The 19,484-nt window shown below is 37.2% G+C and overlaps 2 protein-coding genes and 1 pseudogene across 7 annotated transcripts in view; 2 read left to right on the top strand and 1 right to left on the bottom strand.

Annotated features, from left to right (window-relative positions):
• The window catches only part of CTTNBP2NL (CTTNBP2 N-terminal like), a 54,468-nt gene that overhangs the window by 18,758 nt on the left and 16,226 nt on the right, over positions 1–19,484 (bottom strand). For 4 of the 5 annotated variants that reach the window (XM_086391828.1, XM_086391830.1, XM_086391827.1 and 1 more), the window contains one exon: positions 16,212–16,319. In XM_086391828.1, the coding sequence (XP_086247954.1) occupies positions 16,212–16,310 (99 nt within the window). In that variant the 5' untranslated portion in view covers positions 16,311–16,319. Of the gene's footprint in view, positions 1–16,211; positions 16,320–16,803; positions 17,102–19,484 lie in introns of those variants that run through there. The other variant, XM_086391826.1, reaches the window with a different exon arrangement.
• Positions 1–19,484, top strand: part of ST7L (suppression of tumorigenicity 7 like) — a 169,423-nt gene that overhangs the window by 149,696 nt on the left and 243 nt on the right. The window lies entirely within an intron of this gene.
• Positions 1,329–7,486, top strand: LOC147376059 (small kinetochore-associated protein pseudogene; annotated as a pseudogene).

The raw sequence follows: 19,484 nt of genomic DNA, 5'->3' as shown, positions 1-19,484 counted from the left end.
CACTGAACATTATGAGCGCTATTTCAAGAAACTTTTCTTTTGGCATAAGAATTTAGAGGTATGTGTGTGAGGGCAAGTGTGTGTGTTGGTATATCCCTTGGGTCATGATGCAAAGTCTCTTTTTGACTAGGTGTCCCTGTCAAAAAAGTCTGAAAAACACTAGAATAGAAAGAAGAACGTAAGAAGTGTAACTCCTAAATCTATAATTTTAAGCAGTTTAGCTATAATAAATATGTAAATTCTAAAAGAAATGATAAGGAATCAGCATTACTGTTTTAAATTGATTAATGTTATAAAAGCTTACAAAGCAGGAGAAGTTTCACCTAATATCAAATATACAAAATGTGGGAAAAAAAAGTCTGTGTTACTAGGGTTAGACAATCAAAAATGGCATTGGAGAAATCTGAGAAAATTTTCTGGACATATGGTTGGTTCACAGGCACATGCTTTGAATCCTTACACTGAATGCTTAATGTTTGCTGGGTACTTTTATGCTAAGAGATGTGGGTGATGTTAGGGGGATGTAGATTTGACTAAGCCCCTGCTTTCAAGAGCTTAAAATTTGCCAGACAAGTTGAAGGCCTGACAGCAGAAATAAACAAGCTGTTTCTGCTTATTGAATGCTTTCTAAACAATACCATTAATGTTTAAAGAACACCAAGTGCCATTTGTTTGATCAGAACTTTCTAAGACTCAGACCTTACACTCAAAAGGAGTAGGAAGGAAAAGGCCAACCCTGGAAGTGGGTGGGTTCTGGCAGATAAATGGGACTATCAGCAACTTAATGAATCACAGGAAACACCATGAGGTTGGGGGGCGGGTCACACTATCCAAAAACTGTCTCTGAAGTATTACATAAGGAGACCCAGACAGCACACTATAACTGTGTGATACTTTAAAAGCATCTTTATTAGAGATGTGCTCTGGCTCTTTTACTATGTATTAACAGACAATGTAGAAACTAACTTCAGTGATAAAATACTAAAAAAAGAGCTCATAAATAAGCTGTGAAAGGGTGTCTTCTTTCTCTAGTTAGGGGATTCTGAGGCGGAAGGATTTGAAGATGTATAACTGTGGGAGAGGTCTTAACTATCAATCTGATTTGAAGCAAGATTCTTCAATTAAAAAAACACAGACTGATACTACAGGGAAATATGACAGGAAACAAGCTGCGCAAATGTAAGGCCTTGGGAAAGGGGTTCTTGCTTGGCTGAGAAGTAAAAGTGTTCACAATTAAGTGTATCAAGTAAATAGGAGTAAGAGGATGGTCAAAGGGAGTGCAGAGACAGGGAGGAACGAAAAAAGGGGACCAGTATGGTCTGCGAACCATGCCTCAGCGAGAACAAGATGTCAGGGCAGGCAGACAGAAGCAAGGACAGTGCTAATTACGCGTTCTAACAAGCTCTGTATCACAAGTCAGAGGACAGGAAGGTGGCAATTTCTATTGTCACTGAAGCCTTATGCGGAGGGAGGTAGCTAGTTACTACTCAGTTTCAACCAGCTGGCTTAGGACTCCAGTCAGAAAAGGATTGTTTTTTAGAGAACAGGATGAGGAAAGGGGTAAAGAAGCCAGGAATGAAAAGTAAAAAGTGGGCTCTTTGTGCATTGTGGGGTGTTTAATGGTAAAATGTGAACTGGTAATGTTCATCACTACAGTAAGGCACTGAATATATGGTGAAACCAAGCATGTGGAAGTTGATTACTGCTACTATTAATTCCGGGAGTTGGTGATGGACAGGGAGGCCTGGCGTGCTGCGATTCATGGGGTCACAAAGAGTCGGACATGACTGAGTGACTGAACTGAACTGAACTATTAATTCCAAGTGATTCTGACCCAAGACTACTTTTATCTTCATGATAAAAGTGCACGGAAGGGGATTAGAGTATGCCTGGATCAGAACAGGAAATCTTTGTTTGGAGATACATAAGCCCTTCCTTTTGTTTTTATTTTAGAGTGTTGGTACCATTAGGAAACTTTAAATGTTACTGAAGACAAGAATGGGATAACCTAGACCCTTTCTCCATTTTAATCTATAAGGAACAGGAAAACTGGTTCTATTCTAAATCTAGGAAGACTTTGTTTTAGTTCTCTTTTCCTTTAATGATTTCTAGGATGAAAGATACTGTCAGGAGAGGAAGGACAGGAGACTGAAAGGAAGATTTTAAACAGAAAAGAACTCAGAGCTATCAATTTGGAAAGTAACTAAAGGAGGAATAATGAATATTTTGTGAAAGCCAAATGGGGGTTAAAGAAATATATCCCAAAAGATAAAGGACATGTGTAATTTAGACAGATGCCCACAGGGGTCCTTAGTTGAAAAGTGTAGGAAACATTATTTTTTGTAAATATATCCAGACAGATGAAGAAAGACAAGCAATGCTGTACCCTTAAAAAAGTACTGTACCCTTTTCCTTGATCCTCTCAAAACTCCCATTACTAACCACTTAGGGGATGCAGATCTCAACTTGATAGGAAAGGATATGGAGGTAAAATGTCAGTATGGTTTTAAAATATTTTAGTTGAATACAGATACACAGTGAACAAAGGTGCATATCCTAATTATTTGGTATCCTTGACTAAAAATATGGAAACAAACACAAAGCAATAATTTCCTGTCTGAAGAACAAATTGTTCTTTCTTTATACAGGGGTGAGATGTAAATAATGTCACTGAGTGGAAATTATCAGCAACAGTGAAATTATGAAACTTCTCAGCTGAAAAAAATGCACAGTGTGAAAGCTGCGAGTTAAGTTTTACTTGGGTACAGACTGGGAGAGAGCCTCCCAGACAGCCCTGAGGGAGTGCCCAAAGAGTAAGAGGGAAGGTCCTGTATACATGATTCTGGCGATGGGAAAACACAGTCAGGCTCACATTTTGGCAGAGGTTGCTGCTAGTCATAAGGAGCAGAAGTCTCCATTAATGATCTCAGTGGTTTTCTACATATGAGAAGATGCAAGAAATTGGGCTCATAAAACCTTCTCTTGACAATATCTACTGAAGTCCTGTTTTGCCAGTTCCTCCCAGGGCACAGAGTGCCTCAATCCTGATCTCTGCCCTGAACTCCTTTCAGGATGTGTTGAAGGCTAGTGACTGCGGTGGCTAGTGACTTCATTCTTGCAGAACCAGACGGCGAGTGGCAATTTTTAGTTGGCAAACTATATTACTATAGGTAAATCTCTTTTCTCAAAAATATGAATTAATAAGTGGCAACCTATTTTTTGAGGCTTGAATACATTCAAGTTAAACTTAAAGGGCCTTAACTTATTTTCTCAGATGACAAATATTTCTGAAGAACTTTCTAGGGTCTATCAATAGATATGCGGCATGCAGTGCAGCAAGATAAAGTGCAAAGAAAAACAGAAAAAAAGTATGCTTCAACTGTACAAAAATGTATTAGGTACACTTATATGAGAAGTTCTGTTTATGAAGTTTCAAATCAACAAGAGATTTCTGAATTAAATAATCTCATACTCATGTCTACCAATGAATTCAGTCTTTCGTTGAACAGACAACACATTAGGTATTGAATTAGATTAAAACTTTTTTTTTTAACTTATGCATATCTTAGCACTCACTGGGTGAAGTTGACTTTTTGAGGCAGAATATACTTTTTGTTGTTATTAAATGATGAAATATTATGAACTACATATAATGGAACTGAAGACAGGAAAAATACTTCGAAAGGTAGTAGGTCTTTTGCTATTATATTAACATTTCTTGGCTTCACACACATATGTTGTTAGCTTTACGTAATTTGAATCCATGACCTCTGAAAGAAACTGCTCTGGAAGAATAACTTTTAGGTATCCTACACAAAGGCAGAATTTGAAAATCAGTCAGAAATTTAGTCTGCTTTTTGGGGAGAAAATCAGGGATATAGAGGTAGTAAGCTCATGCTTGCCCCAGGCATGCTATACTTCTCTACTCTCTTAACTATATTTATACAGATTTCTGTGAGAAGTGTAAATTACCTGAAGTTTAAAAAGTAAATGTTGTTCTTAACTCCTTGCCATCCCACTGCTCATACTGTATTTCTTAGAAATACAACTTTTATTTTAATTTCACCATTAGCAAATGACTATTTTCTCATAAAATTTTAACTCCATAGATAAAGCTGAAGTCCTTCCTAAACATACCCAATTTCTCTTTCTTTTCTGAAGGTTCTTAGCCTTCATATCTTCATATCTTAGTATGATAGATATATCTTGATAGCCTTCATATCTTAGTATGATAGACATCCTTCCAGACATTTTTCAAGCATGTACGTGTGTGTGTGTGTGTGTGTGTGTAGGGGGTGTATGTGTAATTACAGATATTATTTTCTATGAAACTGTTCTGCAACTTGTTTTCACTTAGTGTGTCTTAAAGAGCTTTTGAAGACAGTAAATACATAGCTTTTGCTTTCTCATTAAAAAACATGTGATTATATAATATTCCATAATAAGGATGTATCAGTTATGCACCCATATTTTTACCTATATTTTTACTGATGGATATTTTAGGCTGTTTATATTTTTCAAATACCGTATTAAATAATACTGCAATGAGCATACTTGTGCACACACAAGAATGGTTTCGTGGAATAGATTTATTGCTGTGCTTTTCTAAGGAAATAATTTCCTATATAATAAAATTCTCAGCTTGAGTCTATACATACTTCTTTTCCATAAGGATTTTCAACAAATACACAAGATAGTTTCCGTCTATCTTTCAAATTATTCCTAAACTGGCTGAACTGAAATAGTAAATGATGGACCGCAGGCTTTTACTTTAGAAGCAACCTCTTCATCTTTCTTTCTCTTCTCCTTATGGGGACAACTAGAAATAACCTCTGATTAATCATAAATCACAAGGCTAACGCATGCAAGGAAGACACAATAAGAGGAAGTAAAAACAACAGGAATAAGCTGTTTCCCTTTTTTATTTGTTTTAGTTTCAGGCTGAAAAATGCAGTGAAATTCCCCACTGCTGTAATCTTCTCTGAAGCTTTCCCCAACTACTAGACAACTGTGTCTTCTCTAAATAGGTAGCATTTTACAAACTGAATTCCGCATTTCTTTCCTCAAAGATGTAAGAAAAACAGCCCACTGGAAGATGTCAGTTAAATGGTAAATGTGCTTGTTTTTCTGGTACTATTATGCTTACACATCCTAAATGCCACAATACGTAATATAATTGATGACATGTGATTAAACAGCTGTATCTTTTTTTACTTCTTTCTTAGAAAATAGCAAATAGTTGATATCAGACAATGATAAATATACATATATATATATATATATATATGCTTTTTCAGATTCTTTTCCATGATAGGTTATTATGAGATACTGAACACAGTTCCCAGTGCTATACACTAGGTCCTTGTTTATTCTTTATCTATTTCATACACAATATTGTATATCTGATAATCCCCAATTCCCAATTTATCATTCCCTCCTTCCTCTTTGATAAGCATAAATTTGTTTTCTATGTCTATGAGTCTATTTCTATTTTGTAAATAAGTTCATTTGTATCATTTTGATGTCTATTTCCTGTGATATGACATACTAAAATGCAATTTAAATGATTTAATGTAAAAAGATAATCATTAAATTTCTTTCAAATAGATAAACTGCTTTTGTTACTCCTAGGAAAGAGGTAACAATATTCTGTCAGAAGGTAAAAAAATGTATATATTGTTTTTTCCTGTTTGATAAAAATATCATAAGAAACCAATAAACTATTAAAATTATTAAAGTCAAAGGATATAAGTTGCTTTAAAGGACAGCAGTTCATTAAAGTAGCAGAGGGCTTTTTTTTTTTGGTTTGTTTTTCTTTTGCAAATGTTTATGATTTGATTTTTAAATTAAAATTAACTTTTGCCATTGGGGAAAATAATTTGATTACTAAACTCTACTGCACAAAATTTGAAGTTAGAGAATTCTAGTTTCTAAGATGCCATGTGAAAGTTGCTCAGTCATGTCTGACTCTTTGTAACCCCATGGAATTCTCCAGGCCAGAATACTGGAGTGGGTAGCCTTTCCCTTCTCCAAGGGATCTTCCCAACCCAGGGATCGAACCCAGGTTTCCCACATTGTAGGTGGATTCTTTACCAGCTGAGCCACAAGGGAAGCCCAAGAATACTAGAGTGGGTAGCCTATCCCTTCTCCAGCGGATCTTCCTGACCCAGGAATCAAACCAGGGTCTCCTGCATTGCAGGTGGATTCTTGACCAACTGAGTTATCAGCAAAGCCCAGAAAAGCCATAAGACAAAGCTAAAAAAGCTACTCCACATCAATCTACTTGTTAAGAGAAAGTCAGTAAGAAAGGGGATGAAATTCTTTTTCAGACAATATTTCAGAAACAGCAAGGACATGAAAAAAAAAATGTGAAATGAAGTCGCTCAGTCATGTCTGACTCTTTGCGACCCCATGGACTGCAGCCTACTATGCTCCTCCGTCCATGGGATTTTCCAGGCAAGAATACTGGAGTGGGTTGCCATTTCCTTGTCCAGAGGATCTTCCTGACCCAGAGATCAAACCCAGGTCTCCCGCACTGTAGGCAGACGCTTTACCGTCTGAGCCACCAGGGAAGTAGTTCTCGGATGAGGCCTGTGGGTGGAAGCAGCAGGTACCTGGGCCCAGCCATGCCACCTTGTTACAATGCCAGCATGGTTAAGATGGCATACACCTTGCAGCCCTCCTCTGTGTTAAGTAGTGGCCTGCCCACATACGCACAAACTCAAGACACTTCTAAGAGCCTATTGCCTGTTAAGTCCAAAGAAGTTGATGCTTCCAGACCTCGTTCAAGAGGTTCGGAGAATGATGTTAGAAAAATCATCAGACCAAGATGCGAGAATGGGCAGGTGAAAGCTACAGACACTGCCACCAGGAGGAACATCAGCAAGAGCTACAGATCACTTAGTAAACTGAAATCAGAGGAAGAGCTCGAGAATAAGAACCAGCTCTTAAAGGCCATCAACAAGCAGTTGCACCAGAAGTTGAATGAAACTCAGGGAGACCTGAAGGACCTGACCCAGAAGGTGGAGCTAATGGAGAAGTTTTAGAACAACTGTTGAGCAGTTTTAGAGGGCAAGGGCCTCAACCCAGGCAGTGAGACCCTGGTATCATACATACCTAGACTCGCCACTACGGATCACATGGACTCTACATTGCTGTTAGAAACTTTGCAAGATAAGCTGAAGCTTTTTAACGAAACAGCCAAAAAACAGATGGGAGGAGTTGCAGGTCTTAAAGGTAAGGCTGAAGATGAAAGAAGACGCCCAGTTCAAAGAACAACAGACCTTATATAACAGTCAAATAAATGATTTTACAACAGCGCTTGAGGAAATGGAGCAGCTATTAGAAATATGATAAAAAGCAGGTGGCCACATGGCTCTCTCTTGGAATAAACTTTCAGAGTAATTCCCTTAGAACATCTGCTTCTTGGCCATCATCTTTTAGGACTCACCATCCCCAGAATGAAAGCAGTTTCTGCAGTATGATTAAGGACAGTATATGCTGGCATGGCAGTTCCTCCTTCAAGCCAATGTTCTTAGCCTTCAAACTGGCAAGCTCTCCTGAACCTCACAGTATGTATTTGAGGCCTAAGAAGAGATGGGGCCAGGAAGCTTGGATCAGTCTTCTAGACAGCAAAGTGGCAGAGCACTAGAATCAGGAGATGAAACGGCCACAGCCGGAGAAAGGCCACATTCAGATGTGCAGGAGCAAACAGTGGAGGCCAGGCCCCCACAGGGGACACCACTGAGGAACTGCGCAGCCCCTCCAGACTTGGAGTACATCCTGTCTCACCCTGGCTGCGCTCTACAGTGAAAGTGAAAGTCGCCCAGTCATGTCTGTCTCTTGCGACCCCATGGACTATACAATCCATGGAATTCTCCAGGCCAGAATACTGGAGTGGGTAGCCTATCCCTTCTCCAGCACACCTTCCCAACCCAGGAATTGAACTGGGGTCTCCTGCATTGCAGGCGGATTCTTGACCAACTGAGGAATCAGGGAAGCCTGGGCTCTATAACCTCATTGTAAATTTATGAACTTGAAGTTATCTGAAATGACTTAATAAATGGGATGAAGGTCTAATAGTAACATCTATGAAACAATACATGTTGGAGCTTTTAATCTAAAAACCAACCAACCAAAAAACCAAAAAACAGATACAGAGAAAGCACATGACAAAATCTGTTCTAAGTCTCAGCAAACTAGAAACAGAAGGACATTTCCTCAACTTGATAAAGAACATCTACGAAAACCTACAGCTAGCATATTTAATGATGAAAAACTGAGTGTTTCCTCCCTAAGTTCAGAAACAAAACAAAGATATCCATACTACTTCTATTTAACTTTGTACTGGAGGTTCTAACCAATACAATAAGGCAATAAATAGATGGAAATCAGATTAGAAAAAAAGAAGTAAAATTGTCTTTATTTGCAAACATGATTATAGAAAATCCAATGAAATTTATAAAAAAGCTATTAGAACTAATACATAAGATTAGTAAGGTTGCAGGATAAAGGATCAATATACAAAATCAATTTCATGTCTATATAACAGCAGTAAACAATCAGAAATTAACATTAAAAACAATGCTAGTTATAATAATCATAAAACAATGAGATAGTGATAAAACTGACAAAAGATATTAAAGACCTATACAATGAGGACTATAAAGCACTGCTGAGTAAATGGAGAGAAAAATCATGTTCATGGATTAGCAATTAGCTGATTCTAAAATTCATATGGAAATGCTAAGACCCATGAACAATGTTCAAAGAGAACAGAAGTTGGAGGATTAACATTACCTAATTTTAAGACTTACATAAAAGGCCACAGTATTCAAGAAAATATGGTACAGGCATCAAGGTAGACAAGTGGAGCAATGGAATAGAACAGAAAATCCAGAAATAAGCTCAAAAATATATGGAAAATGGATTGTGACAAGGAGGCCAAAGCCTTCTACAAAGGAAGGATAGTCTTTTTAACAAATGAGGCTAGAACAATTGTCTATCCATGAGCAAAAAAATTTATTATTTGATCCATATATTTTACCATATAACAAAATGAAGTTGTATCATAGATCCAAGTTTAAAACTTAAACTATAAAATTATAGAAACACAAGAGAAAACGTTTCTGACATCAGTTTAGGCAAAGATTTCTTATATGACACTAAATATTAGTTATATGATACTAAAAGCAAAATCTATAAAAGAAACATTGATAAAATGGACTTCATCAAAATGAAAAACTTCTGCTCTTCAAAAGATACAGTTAAGAGTATGAAATGATAAGCCACAGATAGGGAGAAAATATATCTATTAAAGTATATATCTATTAAAGTACTTGAGTCCAGATATACAAGGAATGTTCAAAATGCAGTAATGAAAAAATCAACTCAATTTAAAAATGTGCAAAAGATTTGAACAAATATTTTATGGAAGAAAAACAACATAGATGGCAAATAAGCATGAAAAGATGCTCAATCATTAGTCAGCAGGGAAATTCAAATTAAAACTGCAATGGCATATTATATACCTATTAGAAAGACTAAAACTAAAAGGACTGGCCAAATCAAGTACTGGTGAGGATGTGGAGCAAACGGAACTCTTATACATGCTGGTGGGAACGAAAATGGTAAAACTACTTTAGACAACAATTTGACCGTTTCTTAAAAAGTTAAACATACATCTACCACGTAACATACCCATTCTATTCCTAGGTATTCATCCAAAAGAAATATAAGTGCGAAAGCGAAGTCGTTCAGTCGTGTCCGACTCTTCGCGACCCCATGGACTGCAGCCTACCAGGCTCCTTAGTCCATGGGATTTTCCAGGCAAGAGTACTGGAGTGGGGTGCCATATAAAGTCTTGTGTATGAATGTTCATAGGAACTTTATTTGCAATAGTCCCAAACTGGAAACAATGTAAATGTTCACTGTCATGAACTGACAAAACAAACTGATACACACACACAATGGACACTATGCTGTGCTGTGCTTAGTCGCTCAGTTGTGACCCCATGGACTGTAGCCTGCCAGGCTCCTCTGTCCACGGGGGTTCTCCAGGCAAGAGTACTGGAGTGGGTTGCCATGCCCTCCTCCAGCCGATCTTCTCAACTCAGGGATCGAACCTAGGTCTCCTGTACTGCAGGTGGATTCTTTACTGTCTGAGCCACCAGGGAAGCCCAAGAATACTGGAGTGAGTAGCTTATCCCTTCTCCAGGGGATCTTCCTGACCCAGGAATCAAACTGGGGTCTCCTGCATTGCAGGCAGATTCTTTAACAGATGAGCTACTGGGGAAGCCCACAAGCCCACAATGGACACTACTTGGTAATGAAAGGAATGAACTGACAATATAACATCAACATAGACCTCAAGATAATTATACTGAGTCAAAGAACCAGGCCAGATAAAAGATTACATTCTGTATGATTATTCCACTTACATAAAATTTCAGAAAATGTAAACTAACCTCTAGAGGATTGGTGGTTTTGAGGTGGGGGTTATGGGGAGGAGTTGGGAAGGTTAAGAGGTTGCAGAGGGGCATGAAGAAAATTTGAAAGATGATGGATATGTACACTATCTTGATGGTAGTAAAGGTTTCATGGGGGATACATCAAAACATCAATTTATATACATTAAATATATGCATGTCAATTTTATCTCAATAAAGCAAATAAAAAGCCAAAATACAACAAATATGTCAAATCAATCAGTAGAGAAATAAGCAAAGAAATCAATGGAAAAAAATCAATTTGAAAAATGTTTCCAAACTGTCTCTGTATTTCCTGTTTTCATTATAAAGGCAGAGAGAAGGGAATGCAATGTAACATCTGTTCCATGCCCCACAGTACACCCTTAACCCTTGCCAACTGTCTCAAAATACACGTGTTAGGTTGTGAGGGTGGGGGTGGATCAGCTCAAAACCATCAATTCCCATAAGAAAAACAAGCTACAGTACAAGCCCTTCTGATAACAAAGATTTTAATTTAAAATGTTCATCTTTCTTATGAAGGACAGCATGCTATCAGTGTATCTTGCTTTATGGAATGTAACTTTGTTCCTAAATAGGTGAACTTTAAAACTTACGTTCTAATAATAATAACTAACAGTAAATGGGCACTGAGCACCTTGACTACCATTTACTGTCTCGTTTAATTCTTGAGATAACTGTGCCATTTTACTGATACAGGTTAACAGGGTAGGTAAATGGTCTAAGATCATACAGTTAAATGGCAGAACTCAAACTTATGTCTGTCTAATATGAAAGCTCATGCTCTTAACAGCTACACTTAGCTGAAGGTTCTAGTTGGTAATTTAGTAGAATGCCTAATAATTACACCTTTATGCCTCTTTTTTGAAAGCTAGGATTTCATATATGCACATTATTCAGAGAGTAGGAACAAAAAGTATTAGCTATATAAATTCCAACTATATAAAACACATAAAAAATGTGTTTTTGGGGGGCTAGTTGCCATGGCCCCAGATGGCAACTGATTCTTTTCTAAAACACATTTCATAGTAAAGGTTATGAATGTACATCTAAAAACCTCATAATTCAATTCCCTAAATAAAGTTCTGCTTGATTCTTAATACCCCAGTTCTCATATGGGCAGCAACTGGACTTCTCTCAGTTATAAGCTTATGTTCATGTGATCTTTCAGCAAAGATTTAAATTACCTACTCCAATTCTAAAATCTCTTCCTAAAAATCATTTACCAAAATGGGATCATTTTTGGTCAAAGAACTGTTATGTCCAGGCTTATGGGTGACAAAGAATGCTTCAACTTTGAGTACATTTAAATATATTCACAGATCTGTTATTATGTGAGTATATATCTGATTTTTTTTTCAATGCAAACACACTTAACAAGCTTACTAGTATAGGACAATGTCTGTTTTTTGCCAAATTCAATTTTACCTTCCTCATCTCAGACCAGCCTTCATAATAATCTACTTCCAAAAAAAGCACAAGGCCATGACCAAAAGCAGATGTCACACTCAACTTACAGTGAACTTGTATTTGTGATTTTCTTAAGCCACAGCACCTTCCATGATAGCTTTTGTTTGTTCTATATTTTTGGCACTGCCATAAGATCCTTATAATTATTATTATTTTAAGAATATTTTTGGAAAAAGTAAATAATTTATTGTTAACACAGACATATATGTAACATCAATTTAAAAATTTTTAACTCTGGCAGTTTAAAAAACTCCCAATAGTTAAATATTACAGCCTCAAATTCTTAAGTATATTTCTAACCTTGTCCTGTCTACAACATTTTTGTCTGTAAATTTTCTTGCCTGGGGAATTCTGCAATGGCTTTTGGCCAAAACCAACAATGTTATATCCTAGATGTTAGAAGAGTTATACCTGTTTTATGACTGAGGCATCAGTGGAAAGGAATTCAAGACTCTTTAAGCTTATTCTATGTGAAAGTTGTAATACTTCACCATTTATTATTGCAAAAGCAATTTAAAGAATGCTTTAAAATAAAATGAAACTAATCAGGGTAGATTCTACTTAATCATAGTTAAGGGTGTCTTTGCATCAGATCTGAGACACGTAGATATAATACACACAACATGGAAGGTTCAAACTATTTAACTGTTATTGACAGTTAAATCTATCTTCCAAGTTTTAAAAATGAATGTTCCCTCTTCTTTTTCTAGAGTAATCAGACCCTATTGGGAGGCTTTTCCTAGGTTTTCTTAGAATTAATGAACTGAGCCTCTCCTGCTGAACTGTGTGGTTCCTACCTCTCCTGGACAGTTCATGAGCTATGTCATCTGCTTTCACTGTGGAAGGGATTCCCATAGTGTTCTCATTCATGTAAATGAAGTGGTCAAATCAAAGGGAGAGACTTTCATTAAGAAGGCTTTTCTCTGACGTAATGCCTTCTAAAACAGAAAATCATTTTATATAAAGTTCATTTAGGATCAAATATGGTATAAATGGCCTCTAACAACTATACTTCAAATACAGAAGAGCTGAAGATTACATTATTTTCTATTGAATTCCCTGGTTCTATGCCAAACATGTCTTGGCTGCAACAGAAGAGTGAGGAGGCTTTTATATTTTGGGGAGAAAAAGAACTATGAAGGCTCTACAAGGGTGTATTTGCAATCTGAAACTCTGCAGGAATTCTGGAAAATGAATGAAGCTCTTTTACAATTATAACTTTATAGGTAGGATTTACTTACAAACTACAGGAACTTTTATAATGCATCCCTATATAAATCTAACCCTTGCCAATGGGACTTACTATTTATTTAACACCAACAGTGAACCATATGGTTTTGTTCAGACATGCAAGGTTAAAGAATAGATTTTATATCCAGGAAAAATCTCTCTTAAAGGTAAAGAGAGAGAGAGGAAAAAAAAGCAAAACAAAAAACTTAAAACATAAGGGAAAAACCAATCATAGCTATTTAAGAACCAAGACCAAAACCTTTTCAACCAACTAAGCATGAATTAAGACAGAATACTAAATCGAAGAAAATTAGCAAGCTGTCATATTAGTTCAAGAACAGCAACAGTGTTTGTGGCTAAGCAAGAGCTATACAGAAAGAATGCAGTAAAATCTTGACATACTACAGAACCAAGAACAACAATAACAAAAAAAGCCCAAACAAAAAATCACTCCACAAATAAAACAAGATTTCATTTTAAGAATCTGATATGGCAGTTGCTTTTCTCAAAGGACTGAAACAATTTTGACTCCCCGCTGCTACTTTGTCTAACAATAGACTGTTTAAAGATATATCACTTCTGGTGAAGCTATTCATTTCACCTAAACTACATATAGTTTAAATCTTAGAAGAGAACTTTACCACCTACAGGCTGTATGCACAGACTAAATACAACACTTGTGCCTGATTCTGAATGGTATCTTATTTCAAAATGCTCTCTTAACTACAGCTCTTGCTTCTCAAGCTGCGCTTTCAACTTGTCAGAAGCTGCCTACAGTAACTAAAATTGGATTCACACAGAAAAAAAAATTTTCTTTTAGGAAAACACATGCAGTAAGCACCTTAGCATCTGTTAACATTAAAACCAGAAGCAGTATGTTACATAGGGCAGGCTGTAAAATTTAATAATTCACAACATTCATTTTGAAATATAGCAATCTTTTAAAACAATGGCATACATTTCCTCTGTTCAACGAATAACCATTCAGAATCTATATGCAGGTGCAGAGGATATAAGGATTAGCAAAACAATCATAAAGCTCCACAGGTTTTTAAAGCTAGAAAGCAAAGAGGGCATCTTCCAATTTTTCTATTAGAGGAAGTCATTCCTTAACCCCTATCCCAGTTAGGAGAGGGCTGAGGCCCGCAAGTTTTTGTGTAAGTCAGTTGCGATATATATGGGAAACTTCTTCCTGGAATCCCAGTGCAGATAGGCACAGATCCTCAGGTGAGCCTTTTTAACATGCTGCCAAACTATTGTAGTTCCCAAATTCTGATTGCTATTTATAATAATGCTGCTCTCGGAAAACGCTTTCTGAGTTCTAAGAGGACATGAACAAAGCACTTTCTGGTTCAGCCTAGGCAGTGGAACCCTTCCAGGTCTAAGCTGGTAATTCCTATGGAGAAGAGAGCCAGAAGTCTCAGACGAGAACAAGAGAAGGAAGCAGGAAAAACAACACACTTTAGGAGTAAGGACAGGGAATGAACTCAAACTTTCTTCAATCTTTCTTGTTCTTTTCTCTTCATTGATCAGATAAATATGTGATAATAAATGGGAAGGTGTCCTGGGTGTAATCAGTTTGGGATGGGGTTATGAGAAATAGTTTTCAGGGACGTACAGGGAAAGGATGAGAAATCCCCAAGAGTGACAAAAGGGGAAGACCTGTGGATGTGGCAGAAATGAGTCACCGACCAGAGTAAACGTTTATATGTAATATATGCTGGCGGGGGAGTCACTGAAAAGTTAGCCTGTTGAGGGCACACTAGAAACATCCATTCAAATGATTAGTAACCACTGACTGCTTCTTGGATATGAGGTACATGATATGTACTGAGAGAATACAAATAAAGGGAAAAGAAGAAATGAATCCTACACCATTGGAGTACTTATAATGCCATGCAAATTACAGTGTTACACAGAAATACTAGTTATTAATCATTTATTCTTATTACAGACAAGGAAGCTTTGTTTCAGACAGACTGAATGACTTGGCCAAGGTCACACAGTCATGCTTAGTGGCAGAACAGGCAGGCTCGAGCAATGAACTTTGTATTTGACTAGGCATGTGTCAAAGCCATAAATATGTGATCTTCAGGGATGCCATGTAAACTAAGACTGAAGTAAGCAGGGAGAGGAAAATAAGTCAGACTCCACCCCCAATCAGAAGGCAACTGCCTCACGTACTCTGGAGAAATTAAACCACTGGAAATCACTCAGCACACATTACAAAGCTACAAAAAAAAAAAAAAAAAGAAAAAAGCAATAGTTTTCAGCAGAGCCTATGCTTTTTTCAGCATGCCCAAGTCTCATCTTCTTTGGCCACTTCTCTCCTTTTGGGTGTATCATCTTCCTATTACTCTCACAGATACCCTTAAGGTCTTTTCTTCCCCTCTCCAAATCTGATTTCAGAACAGACGAAAACATCCTTCCCAAGGTGTAGAAGATTCATGACACTTTAAAGAAGTTATGCCCTTATATTGTTTTTTTAAGTTAGACTTTATTTTTTAGATTAATTTTGGGTTCACAGCAAAATTGAATAGAAAGTAGATTTCTCATAATCATCTCCCCACTCCTGGGTATTTTAATAGATATCAAATAGTGAAACAAAAGTAAGAATTTTTAATCTAGGGTCTAGGGAAATCTATTCATAGTCTTAGTGGAGTCCTTGATCTATCAGATATTATATCCTGAATTATGGAATATGGGTGCATACAGATTTTTAAGAAAGCAGGTTTCATCAAGTTCTCGAGGGGCTGGCATTCAGAAACAGCTAAAGGCACTTAAGGTAAAGAATAAAGTTCAAGTCCAGACATCAGGTAGAGACTAAAGGAATTATTTGGAGGCAGAAAGGCTTTATCAGAGTCCCAAAATCATATCATATGGGTGGCTGCTATAGCAAGTATCAATGTGTATATACCAAGGCCTCTTAACTTCAACTAGGACTATAGAAATATCCTAGTTAACCAAAGAAATGGCTTTCAAACATATGATGGCCACTCTCTCTCTCTTTTTTAAAGAACATACCTTTAAAGCTTCTATAACGAGGTCCCTTGCTTCAAGCTCTCCTTCAAGAATACTGAATAGTGTTAGGAGTTCTGGCTTGCTGAGTTTTTCCAGATTCATCCTGAAAGCCTAAAACAAGGACAATAATCAGATAATCTCCAGAAGACAGAGGTAATCTGATACTATTTAAGAAAAAATAAAGTGAGATAAGAGCAAGAATTACAGTAGAAAATACTTTTAAGAAAGGAAATGGTTAACTAGGAATAAAACTACCATATGACTCAGAAATCCCACTACTGGGCATCTACCCTGAGAAAACCGTAACTGAAAGTGACACATGTACCCAGTGTTCGTTGCAGCACTATTTATGATAGCTAGGACATGGAAGCAGCCTAGATGTCTACTGACAGATGAGTGGGTAAAGAAGCTGTGGAACATACACACAATGAAATATTACTCGGCCATAAAAAGGAACACATTTGAGCCAGTTCTAATGAGGTAGATGAACCTAGAGCCCATTTATACAGAGAGAACTAAGTTAGAAAGAGAAAAACAAGTATCACATATTAAGGCACATACATGGAATCTATAAAGACGGTGCTGATGAACTTACTCGCAAGGCAGCGATGGAGACAGACATAGAGAAGAGACCTCTGGACACGGTGGGGGATGAAGAGGGTGGGGCACTGCCGTGTGTACAGCAGACAGCTGGTGGGGAGTTGCTGTGTGACGCAGGGAGCTCAACCCAGTGCTCAGCGACAGCCTTGAGGGGTGTGATAGGGTAGGAGGTGGGAGGGAGGTTCAAGAGGGAGGAGACATGTGTATACCTATGGCTGATCCATGCTGATGTATGCAGAAACCAACACAATATTGTAAAGCAATTATCCCTCAATTAAAAATAAATTTTAAAAAAGAAAGGAAATGGTTGTAATTAAATGTAAAAATAAGAATTTTCTGATGTTAATCATAAACTGAGCAGTAAACGAAAATAAAATTCATTTTAATTATTGACTTTACCACCATTTACAAAGATCAGATTTTCATTATTTTTCCCTACTGGCATATATTCAAACATCCTAGAAGGTCTCAGAAAGAATTGTTATAGTTCAGTTGCTAAGTTGTGTCTAGCTCCTTTGTGACTCCATGGACTATAACTTGCCAGAGTTCTCTGAAACAATTAGTCACTAGTTTTATTCACTAGAAGTTCAGGTAAAATTTTATTATAATGAATACTATTTCACTGAAAAACTGTTATACCATAAAAAGATATTCTAGTTTTAGATAACCAAACTCTAAAACTGTATATAAAACACTCTGGGATCCCTCTGAAATTGGTTGAAATCAATTTGAGCAAAGATAATGTTTGGTGGGAGTACAGGAGAAATTTTTCTTTTAAATTGTCTACTTTCCCAGAGAACATCTATCACAATATTTATATTTCATAGTAAAATAAGACTTAAGTGCAACCATGTACAAATGTACTTTTAAATGAGTGCTTAAAATATATTGTTCAAACATCTTAATTGGCCAGGCTATTATAAACTGAATTTATTTGACTTAACAAGTTCACATTTCTATGAAGTCTTGCATCTTTTAAAATACGTTAATGGCAAATTGCATGGCACAAATTTAACCCTTTCCGTAAGACTAATTTCTCACAAACCACACATAGATAGAAGTTAGACTATGATACAATCTTTGAAGGCTCTTCTGACTAGTGTGTATGGTAAGACACATTTTATAACTTATAAAGTAGAACAAAAACTGTTTTCCCTCTCCCACTCTCTACTTTTAAATTGCCACACTCATGTAGTTTTTTTTTTCCCAAAGTGAATCACAACGTGACTAGTTCACACACCCTCTAGTAACTCCCAATTCCTATGAGCACATTAAATTTTAGGAGGCACACAAAAGAGTCATTGATTCCTTCTAGAACTACTGCCTTTAAGCGAATGAGAGCATGTAGAAAATACATACTTCACTGTGTTGTTAGATATCCTTCCAGAACATGCTGTACGAATCTTTTGCCACACGGTAAAATACGTTCAATCTAACTTCAGTTCTAACTGCTACATTTCTAACTGGTGAGGGTTAGCAACTAGTAAGTAATTCTCATGTAAGTATTAGAGAGATACTTCACAACAGTTACTTTAAAAATAAAAACTAAAAGACAAACAAACAAAACCCCCCAAACCCACAAACCTAATAAAGCTACACTTAAAGATAGTAAGTTGGAAAAAACACATTACTTTGTAGTCAGATAGATGCCAGGTTGACATCTTCCTAGTTGTGTGACTGGACAAGTGTTCTGATTCCCAGTTTTCCTATCTGTTAATGTGAAATGATATCTAACTCATAGGATTTGCTGTAAAGATTGAGTTAATAAATACAAAACACCTTGCCAAGCTCCTGATACAAGGTGATCAATGCTTTAATTATTAGGAACTACTATCCTGAAAGAGGAGAGTGAAAAAGTTGGCTTAAAGCTCAACATTCAGAAAACGAAGATCATGGCATCTGGTCCCATCACTTCATGGGAAATAGACGGGGAAACAGTGGAAACAGTGTCAGACTTTATTTTTTGGGGCTCCAAAATCACTGCAGATGGTGATTGCAGCCATGAAATTAAAAAACGCTTACTCCTTGGAAGGAAAGTTATGACCAACCTAGATAGCATATTGAAAAGCAGAGACATTACTTTGCCAACAAAGGTCTGTCTAGTCAAGGCTATGGTTTTTCCAGTGGTCATGTATGGATGTGAGAATTGGACTATGAAGAAAGCTGAGCACCGGAGAATTGGTGCTTTTGAACTGTGGTGTTGGAGAAGACTCTTGAGAGTCCCTTGAACTGCAAGGAGATCCAACCAGTCCATTCTGAAGGAGATCAGCCCTGGGATTTCTTTGGAGGGAATGATGCTGAAGCTGAAACTCCAGTACTTTGGCCACCTCATGTGAAGAGTTGACTCATTGGAAAAGACTCTGATGCTGGGAGGGATTGGGGGCAGGAGGAGAAGGGGATGACAGAGGATGAGATGGCTGGATGGCATCACTGACTCGATGGACCTGAGTTTGAGTGAACTCCGGGAGTTGGTGATGGACAGGGAGGTCTGGTGTGCTGCGATTCATGGGGTCGCAAAGAGTCAGACATGACTGAGCGACTGAACTGATCTGAACTGATCCTCTCTCATTTTCCAAAAGAATTCTGAGAAAGGCATTACCAAAACTGGGACAGTCAAGATCAATTACTTTAGAAATCAGTGACTCTGGCTACCCTTTTGCAGTTGGGAACCACAGA

The sequence above is a fragment of the Bos grunniens genome, chromosome 3 (assembly GCF_055505025.1).
Source record: "Bos grunniens cultivar Pamir isolate PY7600 chromosome 3, Bosgru_T2T1.0, whole genome shotgun sequence".
NCBI classification, from domain to species: domain Eukaryota; kingdom Metazoa; phylum Chordata; class Mammalia; order Artiodactyla; family Bovidae; genus Bos; species Bos grunniens.
Note: the sequence above shows the minus strand (reverse complement) of the source record. Positions and strands in the feature narration are given on the sequence as shown.